The 20,482-nt window shown below is 45.4% G+C and overlaps 1 protein-coding gene across 1 annotated transcript in view; it reads right to left on the bottom strand.

Moving 5' to 3' along the window:
• Positions 1 to 11,347: 11,347 nt before the first annotated feature.
• The window catches only part of LOC130111075 (rap guanine nucleotide exchange factor 1-like), a 572,235-nt gene continuing 563,100 nt past the window's right edge, over positions 11,348 to 20,482 (bottom strand). The window contains exon 22 of the mRNA XM_056278100.1: positions 11,348 to 11,962. Coding sequence (XP_056134075.1) covers positions 11,827 to 11,962 — 136 coding nt within the window. The 3' untranslated portion in view covers positions 11,348 to 11,826. The remainder of the gene's footprint in view (positions 11,963 to 20,482) is intronic.

The raw sequence follows: 20,482 nt of genomic DNA, 5'->3' as shown, positions 1-20,482 counted from the left end.
AACATCTGAACAATATAACACGAGCCTTGAAAACACAAACATTTCAACATATAAATGATACTCAACTGGTAAACCACACAGACCACACATGGCACAATATGAAATTACTATGAAGTATTTATCATTAATCAAGTGTTCGACACAAACATTTGCCATATTGTTCATTATCTTTAGTAGAACACGTGGTAAATATGCATTTTACAATAACAAATATTCATAGTTTAGTATCATAGAGTATTTAATTATTTATTGACAGTTGACACCCAGTGGGAGGATTTAGGGCCATGGGTCACTCAGTGCTCACAAGACCACATGTGGGAGACCAGGGGAGGAGGAGTGCAATACCCATCCTGAATGGGTGCCCATTTCAGAGCACCTTTATGGGAAACAGACTGTGGATTTAACAAAGAGCAGTAAATTCAACTTGAGGGGGTGGGGAAATTTCCCCCAGTTAACCACTGACTCACCAGAGTTGTAAGGAGTGCCACAAATTTTATGGGCCAAGGATAGTTATAATGTGGGTTTGGTTAAAGGGGCTGAACCCCTCCATGTGACACCCAAAGGCCCATACTGGCCATGTCAGGCACAATATCTGTGCAAACCAGAAGCAGTGGCAGGTATCCCTTGTGCTGATTCACGCGTGAGGACACCTATCTTTCCAGTTAAAAAGATGAGGTCAGGGGATCAGCCAGCAGAGTGGTGATTCATGCAAGATTTGCAAGCGGTGAATGTAGCAGTGCACGCATGGGTGCCTATTGTGCCTAATCCATATACTATACTTTCCCAGGTTCCACCTGGTAGTGTGTGGTTTTCTGTAATTGAGTTGGCTAACGCATTCTTCAGTGTTCCAGTACATCCGGACTCTCAGTACTGGTTTGCTTTCACGTTTCAGGGCTAACATATATATGTGGACCAGGATGACACAAAGTTATGTTGAGTCCCCAGCAGTCTACTCTCAGGTTTTCCATGCAAGTCTGGAGAATTTAGGTCTTCCAGCAGGGAGCGCACTGATACAGTATGTTGATGATTTGATGATCTTGCAAAGTTGTTACCATTGCATTGCTAAAACATCTAGCAGAACAAGGTCACAAAACGAGCTTGAGTAAATTGCAATTTGTTCAGGAAAAAGTCAACTTCTTAGAGCATGAGATCTCTAAAAAGGGTAAACACTGAGCTCGAAACAAGTGGAAGCCATCCTCGAAATTCCAAAACCTTGCACTAAGAAACAACTGATGTCATTTTGGAGGATGGCAGGCTACTGTAGATAGTGGATCTGTTACTATGCATCCCTGGAGGCTCCACTATTGACTATCATGCATGGCCATGCATTAAAACCGACTGATAACGTAAAAGGGACAGAAGCTGCGTCATTTCATCTGACTGAAACAGTCTTTGACTACCACACCCACATTGGAACTGCCCGACCCTGACAGAACATTCAGACCAACCCTGGGTGATTGCTTTATTTACACTTTCAAGCATTACGTCTCAGCTGCGGCCCTAGCTATGACGGTCCACATCTCACCTGAGACTGGACCGTGTTTCCTGATCAAACTGACATGAACGGTTTCATCCTGCTGATACTGTTGCAGTAGGACTGCTGTCGTATGCACATGACACACCAGCAGTTCTTTACCAGGTCTGTATTCAGGCTCAATGTCATATTTCTGCATTTTAAGGAACATCCTTTGCACCCTAGGTGGTGTGTTCGCTAGGCCTTTTTTTTTGTTATGGTCACTAGTGGCTTGTGGTCTGTTTCACCCCAAACCTTTCTACCATAGATGAACACATGAAACTTTTCACACCCGTATGCAAGAGCTAAAGCTTCCTTTTCTGTCTGTGTGTAATTGCACTCTGAGGTTGTCGATGCTCTTGAGGCATAAGTTACTGAGCGCCATCGGGTGTCGTATCTCTGCAACAACACTGCACCTAAACCTGATTTAGATGCATCTGCTGAAATTTTGGTTTGACGTTTTTCATCATAGAACTTTAAGATGGGTGCTTTCACTATCAAGTCTTTCAACTCATCAAACTCCCTGGTGGTTACTGTCCCAACTCCAGGCAGAGGTTTTGACTAGTAGATCTCTCATCTGACTGGTGTGGCTTGAGAGATTAGGCATAAACTTGCCTACGTAGTTTACCATACTAAGAAATCTCTGAACTCCCTCTTCGTCGGTTGGTGCAGGCATATGCCTAATGGCTGTGACTTTGCTTTGGTCAATTTCTACACCATCTTGTGTCAGCTTTTCTCCAAGTAAAGTGATTTATGTTTGTCTGTACTGACATTTGCCTGCATTCAGCTTCAAGCCACTAGTTCTGGCTGCGTCTAGTGCCATTTTCAACTTCTAGTCATGCTCCTCAATTGTACTGCCCCATGTCAATATGTTATCCATGTATACCTTGACACATGGAACGCTCTCAAACATTTGTTGGATTGTTCTCTGAAATAGAAGCTAGGTTAAGAGGGGAGTAATAGAAGCTAGGTTAAGAGGAGAGTAATAGAAGCTAGGTTAAGAGGAGAGGTGATGATCAGCGAGCAGCAGTATGGTTTCATGCCAGGAAAGAGCACCACAGATGTGATGTTTGCTTTGAGAGTGTTGATGGAGAAGTATAGAGAAGGCCAGAAGGAGTTACATTGTCTTTGTGGATTTAGAGAAAGCATACGACAGGGTGCCGAGAGAGGAGGTGTGGTATTGTATGAGGAAGTCAGGATTTGCAGAGAAGTATGTAGGGGTGGTGCAGGATATGTATGAGGGAAGTGTGACAGTGGTGAGGTGTGTGGTTGGAATGACAGATGGGTTCAAGGTGGAGGTGGGATTACATCAAGGATCGGCTCTGAGCCCTTTCTTGTTTGCAGTGGTGATGGACAGGTTGATGGACAAGATCAGGCACGTGTTCTATGATGTTTGCGGATGACATTGTGATCTGTAGTGAGAGTAGGGTGCAGGTTGAGGAGAGCCTGGAGAGGTGGAGGTATGCACTGGAGAGAAGAGGAATGAAAGTCAGTAGGAGCAAGACGGAATACCTATGTGTGAATGAGAGGAAGGACAGTGGAATGATAAAGATGCAAGGAGTAGAGGTGATGAAGGCGTATGAGTTTAAATACTTGGGGTCAACTGTCCAAAGTAACGGGGAGTGCAGAAGAGAGGTGAAGAAGAGAGTGCAGGCAGGGTGGAGTGGGTGGAGAAGAGTGTCAGGAGTGATGTGTGACAGAAGGGTGCCAGCAAGAGTTAAAGGGAAGGTTTACAAGATGGTTGTGAGACCAGCTATGTTATATGGTTTGGAGACAGTGGCACTGATGAAAAGACAGGAGGTGGAGCTGGAGGTGGCAGAGATGAAGATGATAAGATTTTCATTGGGAGTGATGAAGAAGGACAGGATTAGGAACGAGTATATTAGAGGGACAGCTCAGGTTGGACAGTTTGGAGACAAAGCAAGAGAGACAAGATTGAGATGGTGTGGACATGTGTGGAGGAGAGATGCTGGGTATACTGGGAGAAGGATGCTGAATATGGAGCTGCCAGGGAAGAGGAGAAGAGGAAGGTCAAAGAGGAGGTTTATGGATGTGGTGAGGGAGAACATGCAGGTGGCTGGTGTGACAGAGGAAGATGCAGAAGACAGGAAGAGATGGAAATAGTAGTAGTAGTGGTAGTAGTAGTAGTAGTAGCAGTAGTAGCAGCAGCAGTAGTAGCAGTAGTAGTAGCAGTAGCAGTAGCAGTAGTAGTAGTAGTAGTAGTAGCAGCAGTAGTAGCAGCAGTAGCAGTAGTAGTAGTAGTAGTAGTAGTAGTAGTGGTAGTAGTAGTAGTAGTAGTAGTAGTAGTAGTAGTAGTATTACAGTGAATGTGTTCTCAGCATGTTACCAGACTATGGTACAGGAGCAGGGGGCAGCTGCAGCACCCGGGGACCAATTCCGGGTCTTCTTTCCATTGCCTTGCCCAGGGGCACAAGGCAGGAGTATTAGCTGTGTGTGTGTGTGTGTGTGTGTGTGTGTGTGTGTGTGTGTGTGTGTGTGTGTGTGTGTGTGTGTGTATGTTCTCTCAGTTCTGTGTTGGTAAGTCTGTCCGTCCTGCTTCTGCCCAGTTGGACAGGATGTACCCATAGAAGAGCTCTGATGAGCAGAATGACAACACATGTGGTACATCAACAACACATTTTATTCTCATTGTAAATGACAACGCAGTGAGTCAGGTTTAGCCGTGTGCTGCAGCGTCTGGGGGAAAGTACTTGTGTGTAGAAGTGGAGGAATTGTGCAACATTTTTACTGATTTACAACAGAGTTTTTTACCAAAGTAAAAAAAAAGAAACGCTACAAAACATCTGAGCTGTAAAATAACGACATAACGATACAAGGCACTCCAGCAGTGTGTGTGTGTGTGTGTGTATGTGTGAGTGTGTGAGTGCGTGTGAGTGCGTGTGTGTGTGTGTGTGTGTGCGTGTGAGTGTGTGAGTGTGAGTGTGTGTGAGTGTGCGCGCGTGAGTGAGTGTGTGTGTGAGAGAGTGTGCGTGTGTGTGTGTGTGAGTGCATGTGTGTGTGTGCGTGCGTGCGTGTGTGTGTGTGCGTGTGCGTGTGTGTGAGTGCGTATGAGTGTGTGTGTGTGTAAGTGTGTGTGTGTGCGTGTGAGTGTGTGTGTGTGTGTGTGAGTGTGCGTGTGAGTTGTATATTGAGCAGACGTATGTTGTGTAATGTTCCTTCCACCAGGCTGGATGACCAGAACAGAACAGAAGAGAATCGAAGAGACAAGCTTTCTCTATAAACTCAGACTGTCCCAGGCTCCTCCTCCCACTGCTCTCTCAGCCAATCAGAGAACAGGAGACTGATCAGCTGATCCTCAGATCACCAGGGTTTATACAGAAGATGATGCTGCCAGAGAATATTGTGTTGTTACTGAAGAGCACCAGTTAAGCTTTTCGACGTCATCTCTCTATATGTGTTGTAAGGACGACAGTCCATCACCGTCCATCACACTGAGCGGTCCTCAGTCAGGTTCTGAAACTCAGTCCTCTGCCAGGTTCTGAAACTCATTCCTCTGACAGGTTCTGAAACTCAGTCCTCTGCCAGGTTCTGAAACACAGTCCTCTGTCAGGTTCTGTCAGGTTCCGAAATGCAGTCCTCTGTCAGGTTCCGAAACGCTGTCCTCTGCCAGGTTCTGAAACTCAGTCCTCTGACAGGTTCTGAAACACAGTCCTCTGTCAGGTTCTGAGACACAGTCCTCTGTCAGGTTCTGAAACACAGTCCTCTGCCAGGTTCTGAAACTCAGTCCTCTGTCAGGTTCTGAAACATAGTCCTCTGCCAGGTTCTGAGACACAGTCCTCTGTCAGGTTCTGAAACACAGTCCTCTGTCACGTTCTGTCAGGTTCTGAAATGCTGTTCTCTGTCAGGTTCTGAAACACAGTCCTCTGTCAGGTTCTGTCAGGTTCTGAAACGCAGACGAACTCATGTTGAAACATGGCAGCATGGTGGCGCAGTGGTTAGTGCGGTTGCCTCACAGCAAGAAGGTCCTGGGTTCGAGGCCCGGGGTAGTCCAACCTTGGGGGTCGTCCCGGGTCGTCCTCTGTGTGGAGTTTGCATGTTCTCCCCGTGTCTACATGTAGGCCAGGTGACTCGGCCATACTAAATTGTCCCTATGTGTGTGTGTGTGTGTGTGTGTGTGTGTGTGTGTGTGTGTGTGTGTGTGTGTGTGTGTGTCTGGGCCCTGTGTGATGGCCTGGCGGCCTGTCCAGGGTGTCTCCCCGCCTGCCGCCCAGTGGCTGCTGGGACAGGCTCCAGCATCCCCGCCACCCTGAGAGCAGGAGAAACGGTTGGGATAATGGATGGATGGATGCTACTGCAGTGTTTTCCCTACATCACATCTCTAGAGAGATAGTACTGAGAATCCTGCCTGCGCCTCCTCAGTAACAACACAGTATTTCACAGATAGTACTGAGAATCCTGCCTGCGCCTCCTCAGTAACAACACAGTATTTCACAGATAGTACTGAGAATCCTGCCTGCGCCTCCTCAGTAACAACACAGTATTTCACAGCGCCTCCTTTAAGCAGGCTTCAACTTGAGCGCATGTTCTCATCAGACGAGTGGAATGTCCTCTGAAGATGTCTGGTCAGACAAACTGTAAAGAGTGCGACCATCACACAGAGTACTACCATCACACAGAATACTACCAACACACAGAGTACTACCATCACACAGAGTACTACCATCACACGGAGTACTACCAACACACAGAGTACTACCATCAGCGAGCGAGCCTCCACTATTTTCAACTGCCACGTGTATCTGAATCACTGCAGCCACGTTGGTACGAGTCCAGTGTTTGCTGCTGTGTTTAAACTAGGGGAAAACGAAGTGCCCCAGACTCCAAGTCTTGGACAAGTACCAGGGAAGGGTCCCCAAAAGAGGCAGAAACGTTTCCTGAGCGCTGGTCTTACATCTTGCTGTGGCTCAGTTATGAAAAACATGGGGGCTCGTGTTGTGTTCCTCCTCCTGAGCGTTTCCCAACAGGGCAGACTATATGGTCTGCCGCTTTCAGTTGAACGCTGTCGCAGTCAGTACATCACACGGAATTATGTGGAACCATAATTAGTTGTTTTTAGATAGGACAATATTTTCCATTTTGCACAATTTCAGTGATTGGGCAATTATATTAATGTCAAGCCCTGCCTTTAAAGTTTGCTATGGAGGCCTTGAAAGACCAATTCACAGTCATTCTGTTAGTTTCAAATAAGACAACTGTACTTATTTAACTGGGTTTTATTTGCGCTCTCAACAGCAAGTGGCCACAGCCTACCGAACATTTCACTAGCAGCGTGCCTTCCTCCTAACAGCAGGGTTACCGTAAAGACTGCAGTAGAAGTGACTAACAAAACAGGCTACCGTATTAACTGTATTATAGGCACCAACAAAAGTTAACTTAACAAACTTAACAATCTCCCCTCTTTTTAAAAAAAAACAAAAACAAAAACTGCAAGGATAATATTTCAGGAAAACAAAACAAATGCTCAGTTATCAACAGTCAGACTCAGTCATCTAGCTTCCATTGTCCATTATTCAGTGCCTTAAGCAAAACCAGGGAAGAGGCTCCCTTTTTGGTCAGACAGCCTGCCAGCTGTTCCTTTGTAGCTGACCACAGAATACGACGAATCCTTTTGTTCTGGATAAGTTCTTTGATGCCACTTATTTCTAGTCTCAGTCGTTTCTCAGTCACTGACTTAGTGGACTTGATGGCATCCACAAGGGAGTAGTTGTCTGTTACACACATCGCAGGTAGGGTGTGCTGTTGGACCTTTCCTGTGGTAAGTTCAGAGTAGAGGGAGGACAGAAATATGGCATTATCAATACCATCAGCAAGGGCAAGTGACTCTCCTGCCAGCGTGCTCCGAACCACTCTTCTGATCCTTTTTGATTGCCAGCAGATTGGTGAGAATCTTCCTACCTCGCCCATCAGCACGATGAGATGTCCTCCTTGTGTTCCCCCATCTGGGAGGTTTCCCATGGAAGCTTCACTGAAAACAACAAACTTCAAAGAGTCCTCATTTCCTAAGTTCTGAAACTTTAGGGTGACATGTTCTGATTTCAGTTTTCTTACTACCTTATTTGCTTCATGCATGGTCTGTACAGTAGCATGTTTTAGATTGGCTGCAAGGGCGCATGTATCAAACATGATATCTGGCCTACTCTGTCTAGCCACCCATAGGAGTTGTCCTATCTTTGACCTTAGCTTGTCAGTCTCACACTCTGTGAGAAGAGCATCACGCTGCAACGCTCTTGATGAGTCTATGAGAATGGGCTGAAGATTCTTTATGTAGATCTCTTGTTGCATGTGCACTTCTCCATCTACTGTGGCTAGTTCCATCCCCACATAGCGAAAGTTGTCCTGTTCTTCACGTCCCACTTGGAAAACTGTTTTGAGATGGGGAATGATTGTGGTGGCAAATTTGTGAGAGCCACCCCAGATAAAATCATCCACATGACAGGCAAGGACACCAGTCACATTACAATCTTCAACCACCCAGTAGAAAACAGCAGGATCAACTTGTGACATTGTGGCCCCTATTTTCAGCATCGTTGCTTTGACTCTGTTGTACCAGTAGAGTGATGCATCAGCGAGTCCATAGACACATTTTTTGAGCTTCCACAATGCTCCCTCACTTTTAGCCTCAGGAGGTGGGCGAACGTGGATGTCCCGAGACAGCTCCATTCCCTGAAGAAAAGCTGACTTGATGTCCATAGAGTTTAATGTCCACTTTTTCTGACATAGAGCTGACATGAGTAGTCTGAGGGACTCTGATGAGCATGTAGGTGAGTCCTTCTGTAGGTCTTTAGTGTTGAATTCTTCAAACCCCTAGCCACAAGACGCGCTTTGGGTATTATACCATCAGGGGTTTCTTTCAGTGTACATACCCATCAGTGGACACATGCCTTTGACCCATATCTTTTACGTCCTCAAACACCCAATTATTTTTCCAGCTACTGATTTCATCTAGTTTAGCCTTATCAAATGAAACACCATCTGTGACTAACACATCAATTTCCTGCATATCAGAGCATAGTTCTACACTATCCAGTGGATTAACCCGAAGATTGTCTACCTTAGTAAGATCAGCTGACCCCATAGTACCAGCGATGTCAGATAGTTCTACGTACTGTAGGTTGTACCAGTTTCTGTTATTTCCTGTAGCCTTTCCTGCTCGTCCCATCACTTTAGCTCTGTGAGATGCCCCTGTTAAATTATCCACAAAGCTGATTGCTTGACCTGTTTTCAGCCCTAGGGTGGCTCCTACCCTTATGCCTGTCTGTTGATTATCCTTATGATTATTACCCTCAGTGACATCTGTATCATTGTCTGTAACACCCGCAACCTCACCGTCATTGTTCATATCAACATCTATGTCACAATCAGTACCAGGTATGTTCCCACTGTCATTGTTAACAACATCCACATCACTATCAGTAACAGGTACATTCATATTGTCCTCAGTAACATTCTCCCCAGGGTGCTCTAGACCCCCACTACCACATACTTCACTCTTATCAGCCCTCCGCAGCCTAGAATGATGAACCCTGACATAGGTCCCACCATGGCGTACAAAGATCACCACCCCATCTTGTCCTATCACGACTCCAGGACCTTTCCACTCAACACAGTCTGTCCTTTTATAGAACACCTTGTCCCCAGTTTCATACTTCTCATCTGTTGGACGAAGTTGCTTTCGTAGAGCTCTTCTGATTCTCTCTGAGCACTCTGCCTCTGTGAAAGCTTTATTTGCTGCATGTAATGCTGTTATGTGCTGTCCCACCCATGCACTCATAGTAGTTCCCTCCAAAGCAGGTGGCTGATCCACTAACACAGAGGGAAGGTTCGGATTCTGTCCAAACACCAGCTGATGTGGGCTGAAGCCATGTACGTTCTGCATTGTGTTCTTTGCCATGAGTGCCAAATCCAGTGCAGTTCTCCAGTCAACTCCGTTGTCAAGTTTTACCTTCAGTATTATCTCTGTGAGCATTTGGTTATGGCGTTCCAGCAAGCCATTGCTCCATGGACTATAGCCAGCAGTCATCTTTATCTTGATGTTGAAGTTCTCTGCCATGTCTCTTATTTCCTCATTGTTGAACTCGCCGCCATTGTCACTGAAGAGACACTCCGGTGGACCATGGACACTGATCCAGGAATGTCCAAAGCATTTCACTATCACACTTGGTTTCTTTGAAGTCACAATGCCATCCACACTGAAGCGTGTGAAGTGATCGATAATGTGCAGGTACCACACATTCGGTTCTAGCTCATGTAAATCTACCGCCAGTCTCATTGTATCGGGAGGCCATGGGCAGACCAACAGCAGGCTTGGGCTTAGGCTTGCTGTACTTAAGACATATCTCACATTTTCCTACTATCTCTTCTAGAATAGCAGTGCTCTCATTATCAGTGTTTCCAGCATTTATCAGCAGCTTCTTCAGTTTGTCAACTGATGCATGTCCGAATTGCTTGTGAAGTTTCAGTAAAGCTTTGTGTTTTTGTTCCTTAGTCATATTCTCTGTGATGGCCAGGATCACATTCTCATATGTATCGCATGGGGACTCATTATCCATTATGTTCAGACAGTAGTGTCCTGAGGAGGTCATCTCCAGAGCTATCGGTTGCTGAAACATTATTGCTGTATCGTTCTCCAAGTTCAGCACAGCTCCTGCTCTCTTTAGCGACGTTTTACTCAGCAGTAAAGGGATGTCAGATGGGACCACTTCTGTGTCTATACAGCATTTTGTTTCTCTTATCTTGACTGGTATCTTGACCTTTTTGTCGAATGTACAACTCACCCATCCCCAAACTTGAAAGGCGTGCTACTCTCTGTGTTAACTATTTTCTGTACTTCTTTCTCATTTAGTCCCCCTACATAGTTATTCAGCCATTTTTCACCACAGACAGTCCTTGTGCACGCCGTGTCAATGACAGCTGATCCCAGAGCCTCAACCATGAATATTTCCGTGTCCGATTCCTTAGAAAACAGCGTTACATTACACTCATCAGGTTCTTCTGTGCATTTATTTTCTTCTGTCATCTTTACATGTTCTTTCTTATGTGGGCAATCTTTCACCCAGTGGAATGTGCTTTGATAAATCCCACACTTTGTTCGTCTTCCGTACTTATCAAGTGGATTTGTGCCTGCGAGTGGTCCTCCAGCTTGCACACTTTGGGTTCGTGGGTGCGGTTTTCTTTGATCTGTATAGTAGGCTGCATCCTGACTCACGTTAATGGCTCCCGCCTTCTGCTCATGTTTTTCTCCGAATATGCGTTTCAGTGCTGACGTCATATCATCAAAAGTGTGCTTACCACATGCAGTCAATGCCAGTTGCTTGTCTTTCACATCAAGACCTGCTGTATCCAGTAGTTTAAACGCCAAAACAGCGTCGGGCAGAACCATCTCGAATTTACGGATCCTGTTGTATTTCTGTTCAAAATCAACAATAAAGTCTACCATCGAGACGCCATTTTGCCTCGATATTCGATCAAACTCAGAATAGGCTTCGTAGGCCCGGTCCTTCTCTTCTCTCAAAAAAACCTTGTCAAGTTCCCCAATCAAAGTGGTCATTCCATCATCCTTATTTAGATCATCCACATTTACTCCTAAAGCAGTATCCCTCGCTCTACCTGTCAACGATAGAGCCACAGCCAACGCTTGCTTTTTCTTGTCCAAGTTCGTCACCCGTCTCCATATTTCCACTTCATTTTTCCAGTTTTCATACGGCTTCTTTTCATCAAATCCAGGAGGCTGTCTGAAGTTATTCGAGGCAGCCATCCTCTGCTACCAATGTTAGTTTCAAATAAGACAACTGTACTTATTTAACTGAACTTTATTTGTGCTCTCAACAGCAAGTGGCCACAGCCTACCGAACATTTCAACAAGTGCCTTTCACTAGCAGCACGCCTTCCTCCTAACAGGAGGGTTACCGTAAAGACTGCAGTAGAAGTGACCAACAAAACAGGCTACCGTATTAACTGTATTATAGGCACCAACAAAAATTAATTTAACAAACTTAACAATTCAGCACCGGACCACCCCAAGTAGCCCCATGCTAACCCAGATTAACTCTATTCCGGCATCTCACTAGCCAAAGTAAACCGTTGTCTAGCACCAGGCTAGGCAGATTAGCATCAGGCTAATCTAAGTAAATGCAGGATAGCACAGGGCTAGACCCAGACTAGCATCAATCCAGTCCAGGTTCTCACCAGTTTAGTTCAGTTCCCATTCCAGAGGAGGGAACAGGTCAAACTGACAGCTCCACTCTTCCCTGATTGGCTGTCTCCTCTCGACTAGACTGCAGTCTCTTCCCAGCCTATCTCTGATTAGCTCGTGGGTTGTTCCGTGGGCGAAGCCTTAGAGAGAGTTCCCATAATGCCTCCTCAGCCAGGTGGTCACTGAAGTCGTTAAAGAACGACACAATTTCATCATTAGGCTGCAATGAGTAACGACTGGATGGAGAGAGAGACAGAGAGACAGAGAGAGAGAGACAGAGAGAGAGAGGGAGACAGAGACAGAAAGGTTTGCTTTATTGTTTCATAAAAATGTAGACAGTCATAAAAGATAATTAGCATTTCACGTCAGCCCTGGCATACACAATGTATTCAAAGAACAAATGTACAATCGTTGTTACTACTACTACTACTACTACTACTGCTGCTGCTGCTGCAATTACTACTGTTGGTATTACTATTACTACTGCTACATACTACTTCAACTGATACTACACAAAATAGTACTACTATACATCATAGTGCTACTATAACTGCTAGTCTTCAGCAGGCTGCTAGGAATCTTGGGGTAATACTCAATGCTAATCTTGGTTTTGATAATCAAATCAAACATGTTGTTCAGTCATGCTTTCTCGAGCTCAAGCTAACCTCCTCAGTGAGGTCATTTTTATCAATTGCCGATCTGCAAAAAGTTGTACTCGGCTTGACTATTGAAAAGCACTTTATTCTGGTATCAGCCAGGGCTCCCTCTACTGTCTGCAGCTGGTACTACACGCCGCTACTCGGCTCATTACCGGTAAAAAGAGGCATGATCATATCCCTCCTGTGCTTTTCCCTACACTGGCTCCCTGTTATATTTCATATTGATTTTTAAATGTTATTGATCACTTTTTAGGCCTTAAACGGTCTTTCTCCTACATACATTTCCAATTTATTGACCTGGTATACACCCCCTTGACCATTAAGACCTGCAGATGGAGCCCCGCTGGTTATTCCCAGGTCTCGGTTTGTTACAAAGGGTGATTGGGCTTTTGCTGTTAGAGCCCCCACACTATGGAGCTCTCTTCCTGTTGAACTAAGACACACCAAGTCCCTAGCTTCTTTTAAATCCTGTCTTAAAACCTTTCTTTTCATGAAAGCTTTTACAAATGTCTGATATTTGTTTTTATGTATTTATATAGTTTTTATTTTTACTCTTATTTGGTCTTGCTCTTGTTTTTGCCTTGTCTGGTTTTATTTCTTTGTAAAGCACTTTGTAACATTGTTTTAGAAAAGTGCTATATGAATAAAATTATCTCATCTCATCATCAGCCGCTTCTCTGGGGTAGGCTCATGGTGGCAGCAAGCTAAATAGGGCACCTCAGACATCCCTCTACCCAGCAACGCCCTCCAGCTTCTCCTGAGGGATCCCAAGGCGTTCCCAGGCCACATTGGACATGTAGTTCCTCCAGCGAGTTCTGGGTCTACTCCAGGGTCTCCTCCCAGTTGGACGTGCCCAGAAAACCCCAAAGGAAGGCGCCCAGGAGGCATCCTAATCAGATGCCCGAACCACCTCAACTGGCTCCTTTCGACGCGAAGGAGCAGTGGCTCTACTCCGAGCTCCCTCCAGATGTCCGAGCTCCTCCTCCTATCTCTAAGGCTGAGCCCAGACACCCTACGGGGGAAAACTCATTTCCACCGCTTGTATCTGCGATCTGACCCTTTCGGTCACTACCCAAAGCTCATGACCATAGGTGAGGGTTGGAACGAAGATTGACTGGTAAATTGAGCGTTTTGCCTTCCGGCTCAGCTCCTTCTTCACCACAATGGTCCGGTACAACGTCCACATTACTGCTGATGCTGCACCAATCCACCTGTCAATCTCCCACTCCATCTTACCCTCACTCGTGAACAAGACCCCGAGATACTTGAACTCCTTCACTTGAGGCAACAACCCATCCCCAACCCGGAGAGAGCAATCCACCATTTTCCGGTAGAGAACCATGGCCTCAGACTTGGAGGTGCTGACTCTCATCCCGGCCATTTCACACCAGCTGCAAACCACCCCAGTGCGTGCTGGCGGTCTCGTTCTGATGAAGCCAACAAAACCACATCATCTGCGAACAGCAGAGATGCAATTCTGAGGTTCCCAAAACGGACACACTCCTCACCTTGGCTGCACCTTGAGATCCTGTCCCTGAATATCACAAACAGAATTAGTCCATGGGCCAGAGCCCAAAATTTCCTATTTCGGTACACTCAAGGTGGCAAAACTTACTTATAATTTTTGAAAGGATCCATGTCTGTAGATGATATTTTGGTATGATAACCATTCCTGAGTGGCAGCTGTATCACAGTTATCAGCTCATGAAGTTAACCACCCCCTAAAGTAAATTGCATTTTAGACGCTGGTGCATATCCTGGTTTAGCCTCATGGTCAGGACATTTTTCAATGTTCTATAATATTGTCTTTGGTATCATTTTAAAGGGGACCTTCTTAGCTTTCATTCAAGCCCTGTTGTGGATATTTCTCACAAATATAGAGGTCACTTGAGCTCTTCAACCCGTCAATAACACACATCTTTCTGCAATGTTCGCCTAAACTATATACTTTCTTCTAGCCCTGTGGCATCTAGGAATATCAGGGACACAAAACACAAAAACTGGAATACTCACAGGACTGTAAAGATTCAGGAAATGTATAATATACCCATACTATTTCATTGTGTGAGGTGATTGTGAACCTTAAATTAGAAGGGCATTATTACTAAGAAACTAACTAGACCAAAGCCAGTTAGTCCATGGGTCAGACCACATATCGATATCACCCAAGGTGACACAACTTCACTGGTGCCATTTTATTTGTACACTAACAGAAGTAAAATAATACATGATAACCTTTCCAAATGAGCAGCTATTTCATTTTTCTTTCAGGAAACCTGTTTCTGTGCCTCTCACGATTGTGTATTTGCCCAGATTTTTACAAATATAGCACTTCAACACCCCTGGTACTGATTAGCCTAGCTTAAACTCTGGGACAGTTCTTAGTTGGCCAACAACCAAGGATAAGCAGTACTGTGTACTTCCATTCATTGTGCTAAGCTAGGCTAACGTGCAGCCAGATAGCTTTCTACTAAACACATATAGAGGAAACTGGTATCTATCTTCTTGTCTCACTCTGGAGAAGATTGTAAGCTAATTTCCCATAATGTTAGCATGTTCTTTTAATGTATATGTTAATATGATTAGTTAAAGTGGCTACGAGGAACTTTCATCTTGTGTTGATTTTAGCGGCCTCATGTGGACAAAATACAGCTGTTGCATAGCAACTAGGTAATGCATCTATTTGTGGCTATGTAAGATAAATAATGGTAATATGACGCTGGTGAAGCAAAGTAAACTTTGTTTTAGTAGTGTTCATACACCTAAGTTACATGTATTTGTTTGTATGTGGCAGGTGAAAACTGACTGAATATGGCCACTGGTGAACAAGCAAGTTTTTACCCAATACCAAAGCGCCCACGGGTGGAGTGCATTATCCACTATTCTGATGATACAGATAAGCTGGTTTCACTACAAAGTGTCGACTCATGGAGAACTCTGCTCAGGGCAGCTCAGATACGAAATCATGCACCAGTTTTGAAACTGGCAAAAGACATTCCTGAGGGACAGATTCCAGCAATCTACTACCACAGAAAGTGTCGCAGTATCTTCACTATGAAGCAAATTCTTGATGGCCTCCTTGCAAAAGAAAAGAAAAGTTGTGTCTCTGCTGAAGAGAAACAATCTAAGAGAGTAGCTCGACATGCTCCAAGTACATCTAGGACGTATGATGCAGAGTGCATATTTTGTCAGAAAAACAGCAAATATTCCAAGAGACAGAATACGAGAGAAGTACTGGTGCAGTGTCGAGAACTGCGAGCTGATGCAAAGATCAGGAGTGCAGCCACAAAGAAAAGGGACAGCAGAATCCTTGCCTTTGTGAGTAGAGACCTTGTAGCAGCTGAAGGGCACTACCACAGGTCATGCTATAGACTTAACACCAAAGAAGAGGTTTCCAAAGGAGAGGTTGCCAGCAATGAAGATGATGATGCTGCAGCCCAGTATGAAGCTGCTGTGAATAAGGCGTACAATGAGCTGTTCCTCTTCATCAGGATGGGGCTTTTTGGCAATCCTCAAGTGATGACAATGACTGATCTCTCTTCTAGACTGGTAGCTTCAATGAACTCCCAAGGCATTGCCCAAGTCAAGGAATCAACCAAGAAGCACATAAGGCGAAACCTGGAGAGTGAGTTTGCTGGAGCCTTGCAGATATTCCCTGATGAGAAAGGAAAATTCCTCCTCTATCCCGATAACTTGTCCATGAGGGAACTTGCCAAAGAAAATCAGTCTCTCAAAAGGGAGCTGCAGACCCTGAAAAGTGTCAGTGCACAAGATGTTATAGCCAAAGCAGCCATCAAATTGAGAGCAGACATTAAAAGTCAAGATGTTCCTCAAACCTGGCCGCCTGAAGTCAAACCAGAAGCAGAATGTCCTACCATTCCAGAGTCGCTCATTATCTTCCTGTACTCTCTGCTCACAGGCTCAAATGATCCTGATCATGCATCCCAGAGAGTGCAGTGCCTTCTGCAGTCATTTGGCCATGACATAGTATATGCAGTGACATGTGGAAATACCAAGCCTTCCAAGCACATTGTTCTGCCATTCAGTGTCAAATCGTTGACAGGAAATGTAGAGTTGATAAACATCCTCAACCGACTTGGTCACAGTGTGTCCTATTCACAGATGGAAGAGATCAACACTGCCCTGTGTCTCCAGAAACTCTCATCATCAGGGAGTGGCATTGCCCTTCCAGCTAACATCCATCCTGGCATATTCACAACTTTAGCCTGGGACAATATCGACCGTCTTGAAGAAACTGTCAGTGGTGAGGGAACATCTCACAGAGTCAATGGGATTGCTGTGCAAGCAAAGCCAGTCAACCCACTTCCTGTCCAACCCATGCCCACTGTTCCCAAAACAAAGAAGAGAAGCATTGATGGACCCCCACCAATGTTACCAACTTACAATGCTGGACAACGGGTAGGGCCACCACAAAGCAAAAAGTCAGATGCCGATACTGCAGCCAATACTAAGCTTGCCAGAGAGAAAAACCTTCTTTGGGTCCTGGCACGCATGTCACAACAAGAAGAACAGTCAGTCAGCAGCTGGACAGGCTTCAACATCCTGACTCGAGGAGAGATGACGGTCATCCCCGACAATATAGGCTATCTGCCTACCATCAATGCTCCAGCGACACAAATGTCTACTGTCAACGAGGTGCTTAACCAGTCACTGAGCATCATGCAGTGCTTAGGCCTGAGGAAGATTGTCTGTGTCTTTGACCAAGCCCTGTATGCGAAGGCTGTCGAGATCACATGGAAACACCATGACAAGTTCCATGATATCATCGTTAGGCTTGGGGTATTCCACACCATCTGCACACTGCTGGCAATAATAGGAAAGCGTTCCCAAGATGCTGGACTCAAAGACCTCTGCATTGAGTCTGGCATGATTGCAGAAGGCTCAATTGCTGGTGTTATGGATGGCCGCAAGTACAACAGGGCAGTACGACTGCACAAGCTCCTGTATGAGGCTCTCATGCGACTGACCTTGAATGGTTTCCTGTCCTGGTTGGAAGAAGCTCACAGGAATGACATGGTTCACCTGAATGAGACACTGAAGACCATTGACAGCCTTGGGAAAGAAGTCTCACAACATGCTTTGAAGGAGGTCCTCAAGAACAGCTCTTGTACACGCATCATGCATCTATTTGAAGTCTACCGTGAGTTCTTTAGAGGTGGAAACGGCAGCCTCTCGAACTTCTGGATGTCCTATTTGGACATGGTTTAAATCTTGTTGGGGCTCATCCGAGCATCCAGAGAGGGAGACTGGATGCTACACTTGGCTAGCATTCGAGCAATGATCCCATGGTGCTTTGCTTATGACAGGATGAATTATGCACGCTACCTCCCCTACTACTACGCCCAGATGTCTGAGCTGCCCATCACACACCCAGATGTGTAGACAGAATTCATGGAAGGAGGCTTCTCAGTCCAACTGGGCTCCACCAATCCCTTTGGCCGAATCCCTGTTGACCAAGCTATAGAAGAAACGGTGAACAAAGACACCCAAACAGCTGGAGGGACAAAGGGATTCAGCTTGAAGCCAGGAGCTGTGACCAAATATTATCTCACAGCTGAGTATAGAAGCATGTACCTCAGACAGCTGAGAGACCTGACAGGTCAAGGCAGGTGCAAATGGTCTCATCCAGATCTACAGAGTCCAAGGATCAAGAGAGATGAAGCAGATGTCCAGTCTCTCATGGACCTTATGGAGAATAACTGGCTCAATCCTATGTCCCCTGATGAGATTGATTTGGTTAGCCTCTCCACTGGCAACATGGCTCCACCTGATGTGACCATAGATCTCTTGAGAGCTCTTGAGAAAGGAGAAGAGGCATACCAAGCATTCCAGCAAACAAGGTTAGATGCAGACCCACCACCTGTGAAATTCCACGACAAGATGACCAAGCAAAGTCTGAAAACATTCTCCAATGTCAGCACAAAACGAGCTCATGGAAAGAAAGCACAGGATGTGGTTCTGAAGGCAGATAGAAACCTTTTCAGTCACATGATCCTGGTGGCTGAAAGCAGGAAGGTGAATCTGAAGGATGTCCTTGCCTACCCATTGGGCCCACTACCATGGGCACTGGCAAATGCTGATGGGTCCTTACGAAAAACAAACAAGGCTGCACTTGCCAGAGAGCTTGAAAAGAATGTATCTCCTGCAGAAGACATCCCAATCCCATCTACTTCCAGCATTGATGGGATGAGCCTGGTCCAAAAAATGAATGGCAACAACAAAACCTTTGCACAGGTGGCAGAGTCAGCCTTGACCCAGGTCCTCCATGAGGGAGCACAGAGTGGGAGGATTGATGTTGTTTTTGATGTCTATCACCAGACTTCGATCAAAGATGCTGAACGACCGAACCGGGGTGGAGACATCACTCTCCAGTACAAGAATCTTGCAGGGGGACACCACGCCCAGCAGTGGAGAAAATTTCTGTGCAGTTCCTCCAACAAGACCAGTCTCATCAAGTTTCTGGTGGAAGAGTGGAAACTCCCACGATACAGAGCTATGCTGCATGGCAAGGTGTTGTACATGACCTGTGAGGAAACCTGCTACAAGTTGACAGAAGATGGGTGTGAGGAAGCAGCAGAACTGCACTCCACACATGAAGAAGCTGACACCCGTCTGCTCCTGCATGCATTGCATGCAGCAAATGCGGGCTCAAAGTCAGTTATCATCACAGCTGAGGACACTGATGTCATGGTGCTTTGTCTTGGCTTCCAGAAGGACATCACCTGTCCCATCTACCAGAAGTGTGGGACTCAGAACCGCACACGGTTTGTCGACATCACCAAACTGGCAAGTTCACTTGGAGACAGCATCTGTGACAGCCTAATTGGCTTACATGCCTTCACAGGCTGCGACACTGTCAGTGCATTCGCTGGTCGAGGGAAGCTGAATGCCCTGAAGATAGTGAGAAAGCACACTTCCTGCCAAGAGACTTTTAGTGAACTGGGTCAGACATTGAATGTTAGTGATGAGCTGTTCCAGAAAATTGAGCAGTTCACCTGTCGGATGTATGTTGCTAATAGCAGCACTGCTGAGGTGAACAAACTGCGTTACCAGCTCTTCTGCACCAAAAGGGGAGAGGTTGAGTCCAGCCAGCTGCCACCATGTAGAGACTGTCTCTTTATGCATGTTCAACGAGCCAACTATCAGGCAGCAATATGGAAGTGCTGTCTGCAGGCTAACCCTGTGGTGCCAAGCCCTACTGAGTATGGATGGACAGACGATGAAGGCAAGCTGGCCATTTACTGGATGCGCTCCCCACCTGCACCAGATGTGGTCTTGGAAATGCTAACATGCAAGTGTGTGCATTCATGCAAAATGCCAAGCTGCATGTGCCTGTCAAATGGACTTCCATGCACAGACATGTGCAGGTTACAGACCTGCAGTAACCAAAAACAGCAGGATGGTCCAGAACTGGACTTTGAACTTGGGGAGTCAGATGATGAGAGAAACGAGCAGTTTGATGAATGACAGTGTGATGATTCTGATGGTATTACTGTGGTAGTAGTCTATTGATGCACAGGAGGTTGATTCTGGACTTGGTTACCCAGAGCTTGATAACAATAATGTAACCATATTCACATATACCCATTACCCTACCCATTACGATTACATATACCCACTAATGATATGGGATTACATGTATCATTGACTAAGTATATGTAAATGTCAATGTTGTTTAAAATATTAAAATAGTTCATTACCTCACTATGGTATTCCTTTTTATCATGTATTTTGATTGTGTATTTAAACAAATGTATAAAGACCAGTTTGTGACCTAACTGGCTTTGGTCTAGTTCTCATTTAAGGCTCACAATCACCTCACACAATGAAATAGTATGGGTATATTATACATTTCCTGAATCTTTACAGTCCTGTGAGTATTCCAGTTTTTGTGTTTTGTGTCCCTGATATTCCTAGATGCCACAGGGCTAAAAGAAAGTATATAGTTTAGGCGAACATTGCAGAAAGATGTGTGTTATTGACGGGTTGAAGAGCTCAAGTGACCTCTATATTTGTGAGAAATATCCACAACAGGGCTTGAATGAAAGCTAAGAAGGTCCCCTTTAAAATGATACC

This window comes from Lampris incognitus, chromosome 1 (genome assembly GCF_029633865.1).
Source record: "Lampris incognitus isolate fLamInc1 chromosome 1, fLamInc1.hap2, whole genome shotgun sequence".
In the NCBI taxonomy this organism is placed as follows: domain Eukaryota; kingdom Metazoa; phylum Chordata; class Actinopteri; order Lampriformes; family Lampridae; genus Lampris; species Lampris incognitus.
Note: the sequence above shows the minus strand (reverse complement) of the source record. Positions and strands in the feature narration are given on the sequence as shown.